Consider the following 17,411-nt stretch of genomic DNA (forward strand, 5'->3'; position numbering starts at 1 on the left):
AAGCGATAGAAGGGATAAATTCAACCTAAAGACAGATCAATATGTGACAATTTTGTTTTTTTTCCATTTAAATCAAATGTCACCAACCCTACTGATGGGGATCACCTGTCCTGCATGTTTATAACTGCCCAACTAGGGGAGGTGATGGTCTAGTGGTTAAGGTGTTAGGCCTGAGTCCAGCAGATCATGGGTTCAAATCCCCGCCTGACCGGAAAAATCACTAAATCACTGTCTAATTTCTTTACCAGACTTTCTTATTGATATCAGAATTCTCTAAGGACCAAAGATGTGGGTCTGTTATATTTTAGTCAGGCAATATGTAAAATGTTCTGGTGAATCAGTTTCCACTCTCACCATAATTGACCTTGAAGATGTTGCTCCTTCGCTGTTGAGCTCAGAAATGTATCAGGACTGGCAATGGACACACTATACGCACTGTAGAAGGTGCGGCCATTGCTGATTGGATGCCTGAGCAATGCATGAAGTTGGCATGTCCAATGAGTGTCAAGATCGTGGCATGCGCAAAGTGTTCAGTCCGTCTGCAAACTATGCAGAAACTTTTCATGCCAGGGCCCCACTCGCCCACTTCACAACAAATTAGAAGGCATAAACATTGCGCAATCTGTCGCAATCATGTTGTAATTGGGCCAATGCATGTCACTGTGACAGAATGCGCACCCTGTGTGCAATGACATGCAGTGTTTGAAAATAGGTTGTGCAATGTTCACGACTACTTCATGCAAGTGGCACGAAATTAATGAGTGCCAGAAATTTTGAACATTTCAAAATATTCTTTGTGCACTGGCAAAGGTTTACACACAGTTTACGACAAGTGCCATGGTGGCTTAAAGCATGAAGCACATGATGACATTTTGTTACTGTGACATTTCAATTGTTCAACAAATTTTAACAGCTAAAATATAAAATAGTTGAAAGCATGCTTTGGAAATGTTAGAGAGACAAACAAAAGATACTTAAAATGTGTAACATTCAAAGTATCTGACTTGCTTTCAGTCAAGACCCAGTGTTAAAGGACACTGATCAGAAGCTAAAAATGTGACTGAGACTAGGCCTGGGCGATATACCGATTTTATCGATTAATTCAAGGTTTTTGTTGCGGACGATTATTAAAAAAAATAAATAAATAAATAAAGTTTTTTTTTCTCCTCTTGCTATGGCGCACCTTTTTTCCCCAGGACCTTCCATAGCTCCCCGTCCCGTTTCCTTCACACAAGAACAACATGGCTACCGCTAATGAAGAGCAAGTTTCGTCAGTGGTTTGGGATTGCTGCAACAGCCGTGGAACAAGTGACTGCACGCTGCAAAGTTTGTCTAAACCCATTGCAACAAAACGTAGCCGCGCAACAAAGTTATTCCAGCATCTAAAACAGAGGCATCCAGCTGTGTGGGAGAAATGCCACACTTTACGAAGGGAACAAGAGTGCAAACTCCCGCTAAAAGGCAGCTTCCTCTGGTGGAACCATTTACCCAAGTGTATTTTTACACTTTCAAAACAAAAGAACAGTTGGAGCTTCAATTCCAGGAGGCAAGCAGGGGTTACTTTTGTTTTTTATCAAATAAAAGCAAAACTTGTTTTGAGTTATCTCTGTCATTTGTACAAAATGTTTTCTTAAAAAAAAAAAAAAAAAAAAAAAAAACAAATCGGAAAAAACAAAATCGAAAACCGAATTTTTTCTGAAAAAATCTGAGGTTTTATTTTTAGGCCAAACTGAGACATTGCTAATTACTATTGTATATTGCTAATGATGCCCTTTTCAGATGTGCAGAGGGGCCTACCATGGTAAGTTCAACTGGTAAAATAGCTTTTATTCCCAGTAGACTGTAGTTTTCCATGTCTCCAGCAGAGAGAAGCAATAACAACAGTGAATCAGGACAACTATTTACAACCCCAATTCCAATGAAGTTGAGACATTGTATGAAATGTAAATAAAAACATAATAGACTGGGAAAGTTGATGAATGCTCAAAGAACAACTGGTTGGAACATTCCACAGGTGAACAGGTTAATTGGAAACAGGCGAGTGTCATGATTGGGTATAAAAGGAGCATCCCCAAAAGGCTCAGCCGTTCACAAGCAAAGATGGGGCGAGGATCACCACTTTGTGAACAACTGCATGAAAAAAAATAGTCCAGCAGTTTAAGAACAATGTTTCTCAAAATTCAATTGCAAGGAATTTAGAGATTCATCATTTACAGTCCATAATATAAATCAGAACATTCAGAGAATCTGGAGAACTTTCTACACGTAAGTGGCAAGGCCGAAAACCAACACTGACTGCCCATGACCTTTGATGCCTCAGGCGGCACTGCATTAAAAACCAACATCATTGTGTAAAGGATCTTACCATGTGGGCTCAGGATCACGTCAGAAAATCATTGTCAGTTAATACAGTTCATCGCTACATCTACAAGTCTAATCTCTAATTTTGTTTAAATAATTATTGCACATTTTCTGCAAATACTAGAAACTTCCTTTCACTTCTCAAATATCAGTGTCCATCTGCTATATGATATATTTAAAGTAGACCTGCATTGAAATAAATGTGGTCAGATTTCAGAAAGAAATAGCTGATATGTATTTATAAGACCCTTGTGAATGCAGTAAAGTAAATCTGTAAGCCCAAATTTGTAATTCAGTGGAGAAATCTTCGTTTAAAAATTACAACTTTGCAGCTAAAATTTAGCCCTCTGTGAAAACAGTTTGTATAGCCGTATCATTTCCATGACGTCAGGGACAAAACGATGCACTCCCGCCTTCAGTCCGATCCCGCATTGAAATTGATTTTATCTGTTAGTAATGTTACTTATACACATCCTGGTTTCAACATCCAAAAGTAAGCTGCAATGAATGTGAGATACAGATCTGTGTGCTCAGATCAGCAACGACATCGACAGCGGGCGCCGTTCTTCCTCTCCCGCTCTCTGCCTCCGTTGCGCTTATTAAGTCTGCGGGCTCCTTAACGAGCTCGTTAACCGCCGACGCTGGCCACTCACACCACCCGTGTCTGCTTTGCAGCTTGTGCCAGATGCAGCGCACAACACCAGCATCACCTCTCTGTCTACTGAATGGAGCTACAGCACACCTGGCACAAGTCCTGAGATTACGCTCACTGTTTTAATGCAAAGTGGCTGGTACACCTGTTGCCGCAAAGACAGACTTCTTGTGGCAAAATCCACAGCACCGCACGTCTCGGCAATTGGAGCCCCACAGTTCCATGGACGCTGAGAGAGGTTTATATATTTTGAATGACTGGGATTCTTTGTGGGTCTCGCCTCCATATCCCGCGATGGTACCGAAGGCGAAAGACAGTAGATTTTCATTGCGACACCACTCAATCAAACGGGTGTATGAAAAAGTCCCCCAAAATAATTTTCAAGCACAAAAAAAAGAAATGTGTACTCACCAAACGTGCCGCAAGACAATATGAATTTTAAAAAAAGTAGATCCTTCCGTATAAGCCAAGAAAAAGGTGCAGATGCAAACTGACGTAAATCCACAAATTATAATTGGCGCAATGCATGCTGGGAGAGGGTCTTGTCCGTGATGTCTCGGCAGCGTCCATGATGAGAGGGACAATTTGCGGAGGGCTAAATGTTAGCTGTAAATTTGTCATTTTCAAATGAAGATTTCTCCGTTGAATGACAGATCTGGGCTTGCAGATTTACTTTACTACATTCAGAAGGATCTTATGTGTAAATGTAAGTCAGTTTTGTTCAAAAAATCTGACTGCAGTTTTTTCAATGCAGGTCTCCTCTAACTGAAATTTCTGAACCAGACAACCAATGATTTATAAAGGAAAATCACGAATAGTGCAGCAGATAACAGAATATTTACAGAGGAATCCTTCAAATCTGGAAAGCCACTTGAATTTTCAGTAGGCGGCCAGGTAGGGGTCAATTGAAGAATTACACAGGGGTCAAAATTTAATAATGTTTCAAATCATATTGAAAGCTACACCACATTATTTGTCTGATCACAACGATACCAAAAAGGTATAGTTTGGACTATCTATGACTGAATGTTATGGAGTTATGGGGTAAAAACAGCAAGAATGGCAACAAAGGTCAGCATTAGTTTGTACAGGGGTCAGATGTTAAAGTTGCTCTAAATATTGTAAAATGTGATGCAAATTATTGGTTGAGTCAATAGGGTTTTAAAAAGGAATAGTTTGCACTATGTGTCATGCTTAGTTATGTTACAGGGTAACATATGTCACATGTCATAGAATCCAATGGACGTCGACATTGCTCTACCTTTACCTTGCAGACCAAGCATTCAACACAGTCAAAACTATTTCATTTATTAATCCTATTAGTTCAACCAATAATTTGCACCACTTTTTACCAAAACTGGAGCAACTTTATCTTCTAACCCCTGTACAAACTGAAATTGACCTTTGTTACCATTCTTGTTGTTTTTACCCCATAACTCCATAACATTCAGTCATAGATAGTCCAAACTATACCTTTTTGGTATTGTTGTGATCAGACAAATAATGTGGTATAGCTTTAAATATGATTGGAGCATTTTTAAATTTTGACCCCTGTGTAATTCTTCAATTGACCCCTACCTGGCCGCCTACTGAAAATTCAAGTGGCTACTCAGTTTTTCAAAAGAGTAATGTCTAAGGAGTATTTGTGCCAACTTTGGTGCTTCTTTCCAGAAATGAACAATTGTTGCAGTTATCTGCTCCACTAGAAAATTATCAGGGGTGCCCAAACTTTTGTATACAACTGTAGATGACACCTTCAGAAATTAAATAAATTACTCTAATTTAATTGTACTACTTTATGAAATTGTGTATTGTAAGTATATTGTTTTAGCTGGAGGGACATTCATTTCACCAATTTTATTACATCAAACATTATTCCATACTGCAACATTTTATTACATATTAACATATTCCATCAACATTATCATGATCTTGTAGCAGTTACAACATTGCTACTGCACACCTAATAAAACATGAGAAATAATGACGGTCTTTTTTCTATTGTCAGTTTCTTGGTTTGAGCAGCTGTTAGTTGTATGTTACAGGAGCTGAAGATAAACTGACATTTTGTAATGAAAGAGGCAACATGTAACTTCTTCCTAAAGAGTTTTCATTAAGCACAACAATCTGCTTGGTGATTGTTTACTAACTAATCAGCAGGCAGGCTATTTCTATAATTGATCCCATTAGCTTTGAGAAGCTGTGGATTAAACATTACAGAACAGCATGTTTGAGGGTCAGATTCAACTCCTCACTCAGTCACCTGTGATTTGTAATCTCATTTTAGGCATCCACTCTTGTAAACTCAGAATGAACACACAAAAACAGTTTCTTCTCACTGGGAGCAGTGGCTGAGAGACTGAAATTAGTTACTTATCAAACAAAATGAAAAATCATTTATGGTGGAAAAATATACTCATCTGGTTTTTGCCAGATGCTTTGGTACGGTACATTTCTACATCAAGTAGTGGTCTTATCCTTTAAGACTTAGTTTTAGCAATAAAAACGGATTTACATGTGATGACATTTGCATGGGTGCAAGCAACTGAAAGTTTTTTGACTGAATATTTTCTGAGTGGACCTAGGGGGATCTGAGGGCATGCCCCCTGGGAAATTTTGAAAAAAATGATGCCATTTGGTGCATTTTGAGAGCACTTTGCTCAGTTTTTCTTGGTTTAAAACACAGTGGTATTTGACTCTTATACTGGAACAAAATATGGTTCAAGTCTTGATTTCATTCAAATTGATTTACTATCTTGTATGTATTGTCTGTAATACATTTTCACAAATGGACCAACTGTCTGCATTAACTGACTTTAATTCTTTCATTTCTTTAAGTCTACATTTATCAAATTCTACGTGTGTCTTATGAAACAAATCAATAATTACACCATTCCTGCTTTTAGTAAATAATACACTTAAAGACACGATAACTATTGCCAATGAAAAGTCTTTTGCCACTTGTAAGTCATTTAAAACTGATGGAATAGTTCAAAAATTAAATTAAAAAATACCACCAGACCAACTGAAGTCTAAATAAAGTGTTGTGAAATGCCATCAGCGGAATGCAGCGCTGTCAAATGCCACTAGTTCTGGAGATTGCACCAATTTATGTCTAATTGTTCCATGCAAACCTCACCTGTTTCCTCTCACGGCGAGATAGAGCATGTCCATTGAGCACCCTCCACAGCATTCTCCCAGCAATAGTGGTGTCTATCCACAGTAATCTGAAGCCATGATAGTAGTGCTTGACTTCATCTACAACCCACTGTCGGAGTGTCGTTCTGACAGGATGAAGGTCTTGTGTCGGGCTATACACGGGTCCTCCTTCCTCTAGTTTCTTCTTTTTGTCCTTTAATGAGCGTAGTGACTTCTCTATTTTGGAGTCATCACACCTACTACTTGTGGTGTGTACCCATCTGACAGCAGAAATATCATGTGGCCGTTCAAAAGCCCACCGTGCCCCCACTGAAACTGCAGGATATAGTGGACGGGAGGACCCAAACATAAAAGGGCAGTAGAGCCGCTCTGAATCCAGGGTCTGGCAGTGACCCATGTAGGCACCTGGAACATTGAGGGAAGTGCTGACTGAAGAGACATGGGCCGAGCCGCAAACTATGACTTTGTCAAGTCTAGAGAGACAACACAATGAAACACTTGAGAGCAGATAATAGACAGTGCAAGGAATATATTTGGTTTTAAAATTAAACAGCAAAAATTTGAGGAAACCATGCATAGTGTCGCTACAGCTATAATGGCTCAGAATAGTCACAGTTACAGTATGACAAGTACAATGTCAATGACTTGGGAGCAGAACAGGGTGTACAAAAGAAAAGCATACAACTTTTAACTGAAAAAAAAATCCATGTAGGGGCATCTCTACTTTAAAATTTCCCATACAATTATACTGCAAAAATTTAAATATTAAAATTTCCTCCCGGTGGACTCCAATTAAGCTGTAAAAACATCTCAAGGATCAGTGGAAACAGGATGTACCTGAGCTCAATTTTAAGCTTCATGGCAAAGGCTCTGAATACGTATGTACATGCGATTTCTTAGTATTTTATTTTAATACATTTGGAAAAAATCCCAAAACACCTTTTTTCACATTGTCATTATGGGGTACTGTGTGTAGAATTCTGAGGGAAAAAAATTATTTCATCCATTTTTGAATAAGGCTCTAACATAAGAAAATGTGGAAAAAACTGCACCATTGTGAATCCTTTCCACATGCACTCTAGCTGCAAGCAGACCAGTGGAATACTTAATTTGAAGACTTTCACGCATCACAGGCCATCGTAAAACAAGGGAACAGTGGGTTAATGAAATAAATTTGATGACTCAACTGAACTAGGGGTAAATGTGCCTTAAATCACCAGAGTTCAGAAATGTTCCAGACTGACCAGCACTGATTTTATATATATATATATATATATATATATATATATATATATACACAAAATGTCAGCCTTGTATCTTTATTGGTTTCTGGAGATAGTGGGTTTAGAAATGAGGCAGTCGGAAGTCACATGGGACAGTCCATGTGGCACTCCTGGCTTTCAGATCATCATCCGGTGTTGATGTTTTCTCATGGTCTAGGTCGCACCAAATACCGTAAAATGTACAGACAGATAATGAAATGTCAAAGCATCCTTGTGTATTGCTTACTTTGTACTGGAGAGCCTGCGTGTTGTGCAGTTCAAACAGAAAGCATCTTGCAGTTTTCCTGAAAAGGGGGGAGACATGAGCAACTTGAAATATAAATGCATGCAGAATCCATGTTGAGATTTCATGAATTACAGTAGTAGAGGGGAAAAACAGATTACACATAATCCTCCATCTGCAGCCAGTCTGCTCTGTCTAAACTCGATCCTGTCAGACCTCAGAAGATAACATCCCTATTCCACAGGACACCATTCTATTACGATCCCCCATGAGCCAGAAAAAGTGCAAAAACTGGATGAAACGGCTTACTCTGGCATGCCTCTGATCACACTGGTTTATAAAGTGGAGACCTGGCAACTGGCTGGCTTATGAAACACATACCTGGCACCCTACTCAAAAATGAAAGTAAAGCAGCTTCTGGCTGTGTTCTCAGGCAGAACTACAACAAATGCTGCTTTTGCTTCAAATTTTTACCCCAATGGAGCACAATCAAACAAGTACCAACTCAAATCTCTCTCAACTCTGCCTGTTATTGTCATTATACCAAAGTACAAGCTGTACTCACTAGGACTACCCTATTTAAGGATGTTCAAACATGACTGAAGATGTTAAGACTACGAAACATCCAGAAGTTACCACATACTAGCGATGATTGGGCGAATGAGGATGAAAAATTGAACAACTCAAAAATTTCACCCCGATTTCAAAACTGGCGTGGATGATGGCCGTAACTACTGCGTATACCAAGTTTGTTCAAGATTGACAAAGATGGATCAAGAAGTTACTATGATGCTTCAAAACGCCCCATCGATTTGCTATCAGAGATTAAACAAGCAATGCGCACCGCTTTGCACATTTGGTGTGAAAGGCCTTTGTGACACCTGTATGGGGCCATTATTGTAGCAAAAGTATTTACAAATCTGTATTTCAATCTGTGTGTATGGAACCAGTTCCACAAATGTGTTAAAAAAAAAAAAATCTGGGTGTGTGTAAAATATCTCCAAGATAGAAGATCTGCAAATGCATGCATGCAGTGATTTATACGTGTGGAGACTTGTCTGTGTCTCCGTGACTATACAGCTGCACACCACCAGGGGACGCAAGCACCAATGATATCAGTCAACCGTGCATTTTAAGTCTGGCTGGGCCCTCGAAGAACATCTATTGATTCGGTTTGAGGCCGTTTTTTTTTTCCCCAGTGTTTCGGAGACCAGGAACATGAATGGGTTATGAGGCCGATACTGTAGCAAAAGTATTAATTTGCAAATACTTTTGCCACAATAATGGACCTATAATGGATCTTCTATTTGCATTTATGTCTTAATTTTTAATAAACAACAAAAAATGGTAAAAATAAGAAAATGTTAACACAAATAGTACTATATCCTCACTGAAGCTGCCGAAAAGAATGAATGAAGCTTTTCACAACCAGCTATTCAGCAAAGACAGTGGTACATGCAGGCTTCTCTCTATTGCATAAAGCAAACACTGTCAGGTGATATTCAATTAAATGAAATACACCCACTTATGTACTACTACAGTGCCCTCCAAAAGTGTTGGAACACCTGATATTTCACATATTTTAATTTATGCCATTTGGAATACAAAAAAATGAACATTTCTAAAATTATCTTCCTTAACCTGAAGCTGAAAGCAAATCTCTAGAACTTGATATAAATTCATTTAAAATATAAAAGCCAAGATGATAGGTTGCAGAAGTAATGGGCCCCTCATCTTGGATTTTATATTTAAACACAGAAAAACCTCAAACTTGTCTGGATCAGAAAATTCTGTTAAATATATCATATACCAGACGAACACAGTGATATTTGAGAAGTGAAATCAAGTTTCTAGTATTTACAGAAAGTGTGCAATAATTATTTAAACAAAGTCAGGCAGGTGCTTAAATTTGGGCACCATAGTCATTTTATTAATTTGAATACATTTAGCACTAATTATTGAAACACATAACTGGTTTGGTAAGCTCATTGACCCTTCGCCTCCTTAAAAAGGGTATTTAAGGTAGCCATTTGCAAACGTTTCCCCTCTTTGCATCTCTTGTTGCAATATGGGAGCCTCTAAACAACTCTCAAATGAGAGGTAGCAGGTCAAGAAAAATCTCAGATAAGCTGAAGCAAAGGATGGTGAGAACAGACAGTCAACCCACAGACCTGCTCCAAAGACGTACAACATGATGTTGTCATGCAGAGGAAGCCTTTTCTGCGCACACGCCACAAATTTATGGACTGATGAAACTAAAATTGAGTTATTTGGACATAAGGGGGCAGTATGCATGGCTGAACAAGAACACATTCCAAGAAAAACCCTTGCTACCTATAGAAAAATTTGGAAGTGGGTCCATCATGCTGTGGGGCTGTGTGGCCAGTGCAGGTACTGGGAATCTTGTTAAAGATGAGGGTCACATGGATACCAGTCAATATCAGCAGATTCTTGAGAACAATGTTCATGAATCAATGACAAAGTTGACGTTGCGCTGGGGCTGGATCTATCAACAACGACCCTAAACACTGTTCAAAATGCACTAAGGCATTCATGCAGAGGAACAAGTACAACATTTTGGAATGGCCATCTCAGTCCTCAGACCTGAATATTATTGAAAATCTGTGGTGTGATCTTAAGCGGGGTGTCCATGTTCAGAAACCAACAAACCTGAAATGTTTTGTAAAGAATGGTCCAATACCTTCAACCAGAATCCAGACTCTCATTGGAAGCTATAGGAAGCGTTTAGAGGCTGTTATTTCTGCAAAAGGAGGATCTACTAAATATTGATGGAGTTTTTTTTAATCTGTTGGGGTGCTCAAATTTCTGCACCTGCCTGATTTGTTTAAAGAATCATGCACCGTTTCTGTAAATCCTATAAACTTCATTTCACTTCTCAAATATCACTGTTTGTCTGCAATAATATTTAACTGAAATTGCTGATCCAAACAACCAATGACTTATAAAAGAAAAGCATGGAAGTCATCAGGGGTGCCAAAACTTTTACATACAACTGTACGTGTTGCAAGAATTCATGTGCCATGACAGATGTGATGTCATGAGGCAAAACTCTGCGTTTAACTACACAGAAAACTGCAGTGTTGACGCTGAACCTGCGTAGATCTTAATTTTCCCACACAGAAAACTGATCAGGAATCAATAAAGAATTGGAATGATAAACCAAATCGATAATGACAGTGATAAATAAAATCTCATCAATTCCCATCCCTACAAATGATATTCATCTGACTAGCTTTGACTGTTGCAAAGTCATTCCATTAGTAATTTCTCCATGAATGTTTATTTGGTTTAAGGGTTTTGAATTTCCCTTTTGGTGTGTATATTATACATAAAATGTTGCTTGTTTCACAGACACAGACAAGACAGAAAAACAGGTTATGCCACAACATAAGTGAAGTAATTCCTGCCATCTTCCATAATTATCTAAACAATGCCAAGACTTTGGCAGACCTTTCAATGTCTGCTCAGATTGTCTGTATCATGTGAAATTCGCTGGTATAAGGGTTTTATGTCTTTATCACATGGTATCACACGGATAACATATACAGACAAAAATAAACGAAACACAGCCAATCAATGATTTTGTGGCAGATATTTAAGCTTTCTCCTTCCTGCAGCTCTCACATGGATGACTGGAGTGAATCCAGCACACACTAGTTGGACATGATAGGTCCTGGCTGCCAGCCAGGACACAGAATTTACAGGAACCGAATTTACAGGAAGACATCACCTTTGTGGCTAAAATACTACAATGGTTACACACAGCATGAACAGAAAACACTGGAAATACAGATCAGTTCACTTTCCCTGCCATTCACGGGGACTACAAGGGAAGCTACATTGTTCTAAAATGTTTACACAAGATTCTCCATCTGAGATTTATACCACTTCTGCTTAATCAAACATTTGTTACATTCGCTCAATAATTCCCCAAAGTGTGGCAGTACTGTAAGTGGGCGCTGAGAGATCATTAGAAATCAATTGGGACACACACACACATCAGATTTTCAGTTTTGCAAGACATTTTAAAATTTCCTTAAAGATTTGATAAGCAAAGCTGCCACATGATTTAAATTCTGTTACGAGTCATTTATGTGAGCTACATGATCAGCATATACTAGGGCATTCCTTGACAGTTACCATTACTTTACATGGATGTTGATACAGTAGTGTTCAGAATAATACAACCCCTGGCAAAAATTATGGAATCACCGGCCTCGGAGGATGTTCATTCAGTTGTTTAATTTTGTAGAAAAAAAGCAGATCACAGACATGACACAAAACTAAAGTCATTTCAAAATGGCAACTTTCTGGCTTTAAGAAACACTATAAGAAATCAAGAAAAAAAGATTGTGGCAGTCAGTAATGGTTACTTTTTTAGACCAAGCAGAGGAAAAAAAAATATGGAATCACTCAATTCTGAGGAAAAAATTATGGAATCACCCTGTAAATTTTCATCCCCAAAACTAACACCTGCATCATATCAGATCTGCTCGTTAGTTTGCATCTAAAAAGGAGTGATCACACCTTGGAGAGCTGTTGCACCAAGTGGACTGACATGAATCATGGCTCCAACACGAGAGATGTCAATTGAAACAAAGGAGAGGATTATCAAACTCTTAAAAGAGGGTAAATCATCACGCAATGTTGCAAAATATGTTGGTTGTTCACAGTCAGCTGTGTCTAAACTCTGGACCAAATACAAACAACATAGGAAGGTTGTTAAAGGCAAACATACTGGTAGACCAAGGAAGACATTCAGAGTTTGGGGGTCGTCTCACAAACTGTCTGCGGCCCTTGGACCCAAAAAGAACAATTTTACTCTCATCAGTCCACAAAATATTCCTCAATTTCTCTTTAGGCCAGTTGATGTGTTCTTTGGCAAATTGTAACCCAGGGCTGTACGCTTAGCTTTTTCACTAGGAGCACAGGTGCTCCTAAATGAAAAAATTTAGGAGCACAGATAAAAATTTAGGAGCACTGTGAAATTTCTTGATACAATTTTATTAAAAGAGTACCTTTTCCACACACACATGCACATTTTATATGATTCTATTGTTGTATTTATTTCATTGTTTTTTAATTCCTTTTCTATCATTATTTACATCATTGCTTTTGTCCATTTCATTACTTTTTGCTGTGTATTTCTTGTATTATTTTTATTTGCAAAACATCATGCTATCCTCATGCACTAGCCACGGAAAGATCTTAACCCAGTCTGTTCTGAATTTATGAACTTTGCTAGTAGTTCTAGACCTACTGCCAGTTTCACTGCCTGTTGCCATCTCCTCCTGATCCTCCTCACCATTTTTCTCATCTCCCCAGGTTCCCTCCCCTGGTTCCTTGGGTTTCCTTTGAAAGAACGACAAAATCATTTTCTAGTCTCCTCACACACCTTTCGTTGTAAATGTAGCTGCTATGCTAGTGCTCGCTTATCTGACTGCACGAGCTAGTCGCAAGCCAAGACTCAGAGTATAGCGAATCAGTGCAGCTTGTGCGTTGAGACGTCACCGCGTCATCACAAGAGGTCTACATTTCCCTGCTCGGTCACATTTTACAAGGGAAGGATAAAAAAGGAAATATTAAGTTGTAGACTCTTGTCGATTTGTACAGATGTGGGAATGGTTTTCTCTATGGGATATACAGTGGTCCCTCGTTTATCGCGGGAGTTACATTCTAAAAATAGCCCGCGATAGGCGAAATCCGCGAAGTGGCCAGCGTTATTTTTTACAATTATTATAGACGTTTTAAAGCTGTAAAACCCTCACTACACACTTTATACACTTTTCTCAATCAGGCATGAACATTTTCTCACTTTTCTCTCATGTGTAAACACTCTCAAAGTAGAAAAATATGACCAACCTGTTTTCAGGCCCAAACATTTGTTTGAGAAATAAAAATAGAATGTTTTCCTATAAATAATTATGATGGCTTTTAGAACTAACGAATTTAATTTTAACGATCAACGTACGAGGTTGGACACATAAGAAATTATTAATAGTGACTGACCAGTATGTCACAGTTCCTCTGATCGCGCCTCTTCGTCCTGGCGCCGCTGCACTGTCACGTCTTTTTCCATCGACTCACACCTCGCTGCAGGTGTCTTTTTCCAAGTGTAGAACACAGTTATGGGTAGTTGTTGGCGCTCTTTTTTCTTCTGGGCGAGAAGATTCTTATAAACAGACACGCAGAACACAATGCGCGTGCTCTCCCTTCGCGGTGTCGCGAACGGCTGCTTGATGAGGCCGTGGAACACAATGCACTGTAAAAAAAAAAGCATGCAAAATTGGACTAAAAAAAATCCGCGAAACAGTGAGGCCGCGAAAGGTGAACCGCGTTATAGCGATGGACCACTGTATTTATTATAGGAGCAAAATGCGAATGAAAGGGTTGATATACATTCTCGCACACGTGCGCCCGTTTTATTTTTTTCCTCGCACAATCAAATTTTAGGCGCAATATGCGAGCAAAACGCTCGCACTGTACAGCCCTGTAACCTCTTCTGCACATGTCTTTTATTTAACAGAGGGACTTTGCGGGGGATTCTTGCAAATAAATTAGTTTCACACATGCGTCTTCTAACTGTCACAGCACTTACAGGTAACTCCAGACTGTCTTTAATCATCCTGGAGCTGATCAATGGGTGAGCCTTTGCCATTCTGGTTATTCTTCTATCCATTTTGATGGTTGTTTTCCGTTTTCCTCCACGTGTGTCTGTTTTTTTTTTTTGTCCATTTTAAAGCATTGGAGATCATTGTAGATGAACAGCCTATAATTTTTTTCACCTGCGTATAAGTTTTCCCCTCTCCAATTAACTTTTTAATCAAACACTGTTCTTCTGAAAAATGTCTTGAACATCCCATTTTCCTCAGGCTTTCAAAGAGAAAAGCATGTTCAACAGGTGCTGGCTTCATCCTTAAATAGGGGACACCTGATTCACACCTGTTTGTTCCATAAAATTGACGAACTCACTAACTGAATGCCACACTACTATTATTGTGAACACCCCCTTTTCTACTTTTTTTTTACTACAGTAATAGCCCAATTTCATAGCCTAGTGTGCATATCATGAATGCTTGGTCTTGTTGGATTTGTGAGAATCTACTGAATCTACTGGTACCTTGTTTCCCATGTAACAATAAGAAATATACTCAATACATGGATTAATCTTTTTAGTCACATAGCACTACTATTATTCTGAACACTACTGTACTCTACATTGGTTTGCCAAAGTCGGGTCGATAACATCATAATCTCTGCCCACTGTTTTGGGCCGCTCTGGAACAATGTTGAGAGAGAGCAAATGTGTGTGTGTGTGTGTGTGTGTGTGTGTGTGTGTGTGTGTGTGTGTGTGTGTGTGTGTGTGTGTGTGTGTGTGTGTGTGTGTGTGTGTGTGTGTGTGTGTGTGTGTGTGTGTGTGTGTGTGTGTGTGTGTGTGTGTGTGTGTGTTTTCTAAGCAGTAGCAACATAAAAAAGTATGAAGTAAGCTAAAACAACAAGGTTCAACATACTTTTACACTGCCCGTGGTTAGTTCGGATCAACGGAGCTAAATTTCAACCCTACCTGAACAAACAGTGTTACAAAGTGTGCTCTGAGCATTTTGTCTCAGGTAAGTGTTTTTGGTGGACAATTCTCTGACGAGTAAAGTAATATATCATGCAATAATATAGCGATTGCGGGCACTAGAAACTGTGAAATTTGGTCATTTGTCCCTCCATTTATCGTTGCATTTTGTGGACCCTGATTTTTTTCTTCTTCACCCCCTTCACCTGTGCTGAACAGCTAGCACAGGTCTTCACTGTCATTTTCAACCTGTCACTAAAACATGCCCTCATCCCAGCCTGCTTAAAATCCGCTACTATCATCCCAGTTCCCAAAAAAAATCACCCACAACCAGCCTCAATGACTTCCGCCTGGTAGCACTCACCCCAGTCATCACCAAGTGCTTTGAGAAACTGGTTCTAAGACACATCAAAGCTCGTCTCCCCCCTACCCTGGACCAGCATCAGTTCGCATACCGGTCTAACAGATCCACAGAAGATGCAATAACAACTGCCCTTCACTCAGCATTGACTCACCTGGAGAAACAAGGGAGCTATGTCAGGATGCTCTTCATTGACTATAGCTCAGCTTTTAATACCATAATACCGGACATCCTTATCCCCAAGTTATCAACCTGGGGATCCCACTGCCCACCTGCTCCTGGATCAAAGACTTCCTGGTCAACCGACCACAGCAGGTGAAGCTTGGTCCTCACTTCTCCTCCTTCCATACTCTCAGTACCGGCTCCCCCCAGGGCTGTGTGCTGAGCCCACTTCTCTACTCGCTCTACACATCTGACTGCACCCCCACCCACTCAGAGAACATCATCGTTAAATTTGCTGATGACACAACAGTGGTGGGACTGATAACAGGGGGAAACGAAGCGGCCTACAGAGATGAGGTCCAAAAACTGGTCGAGTGGAGTGCAGCCAACAACTTGGCACTAAACATCACAAAGACTAAGGAACTCATCCTGGACTTCTGTCGAAAGAAAACTGCCCCTGCCCCACTGTACATCAATGGCGAATGCGTGGAGCGAGTGGAGTCCTTCAAGTTCCTAGGGGTTCACATCTCTGCTGACCTCTCCTGGTCAGTCAACACCGCAGCACTGGTCAAGAAGGCCCAGCAGCGACTACACTTCTTGAGGGTGCTTAGGAAAAAGCAATTAAGCACACCCCTGCTGGTGCCCTTCTATCGCTCCACTATAGAGAGCCTGCTGACCTACGCAGTGTCAGTGTGGCACTCCAGCTGCACTGAAGCTGACAGGAAGAGACTGCAGAGGGTAGCAAACACTGCCCCAAAAAAAAAAAAAATCACTGGCTGTCCTCTGCCCCCCATTTCCACCATCTACACCTCCCGCTGTCTTAGTAGGGCCAAGAACATTCTCAAGGACAATATACACCCCAGCTTTCACCTCTTCAACCTGTTGCCCTCTGGCAGGCGCTACAGGTCCATACAGGCCAGGACAAATAGACTCAGAGACAGTTTCTTCCCCAAAACCATCGCCATGTTGAACAATAATCTACACTAAAAATGGACTATATTAGGTACTGAGTCGCACCATATCTATCTCATTTGTAGTACAGGACTTTTGCACATTTTTCAGCTGTTCCATTGTTTACATCGCCTATAGTTGTCATACAGTTTTACATTTCCTTTTGCATTCTCTCAATTGCTACACTGTTTACACTGTCCACATGTTACACAATTTTACATTTCAGCAAAGGACTTCACATGTTTCTTTATGCGATATTGTTGTTTATTCATGTTATATTGTCTGGTATTGCACTGCGTGCACTTTTTAAGGAGCAGCCCCCCTAATCTCGTTGTACTATGCAGACTGTGTTTGCTGTGTATAATGACAATAAAGGCTTTCTATTCTATTCTTTTGTGATCATCAGAAATATTTGCAAATAATTTAGTGTGCTCTAATATTTTTAAAGATATTGTGAAATTTAGCTTGATTTCATTTAAAGATGCCACAAATATAGCGAAGTGAATGACTCACTATATCTGCTAACAAGCTAACTGGTCCACAGTGGATTTTTGTTATGAGGAAAAAAAAAAAAGTCCAAACTTCAGTCACAAGCTTCTTAAGGATCAACGCCATCAAAATCAAACGCCTTTAGCTTCTCCTTGTAGTAGGCAAATGTTACTTCATCCAAAGAA

At 39.7% G+C, this 17,411-nt stretch overlaps 1 protein-coding gene across 2 annotated transcripts in view; it reads right to left on the reverse strand.

The window, feature by feature from the left end:
• letm1 (leucine zipper-EF-hand containing transmembrane protein 1) overlaps window positions 1-17,411 on the reverse strand; it is a 58,925-nt gene that overhangs the window by 36,731 nt on the left and 4,783 nt on the right. For both annotated transcript variants that reach the window (XM_034159762.1, XM_034159761.1), the window contains exons 2-3: window positions 7,682-7,739; window positions 6,153-6,645 (exon numbers count right to left, since the gene is read on the reverse strand). In XM_034159762.1, the coding sequence (XP_034015653.1) occupies window positions 6,153-6,645; window positions 7,682-7,739 (551 nt within the window). The remainder of the gene's footprint in view (window positions 1-6,152; window positions 6,646-7,681; window positions 7,740-17,411) is intronic.

This window comes from Thalassophryne amazonica, chromosome 19, assembly GCF_902500255.1.
Source record: "Thalassophryne amazonica chromosome 19, fThaAma1.1, whole genome shotgun sequence".
Taxonomy (NCBI): Eukaryota; Metazoa; Chordata; class Actinopteri; order Batrachoidiformes; family Batrachoididae; genus Thalassophryne; species Thalassophryne amazonica.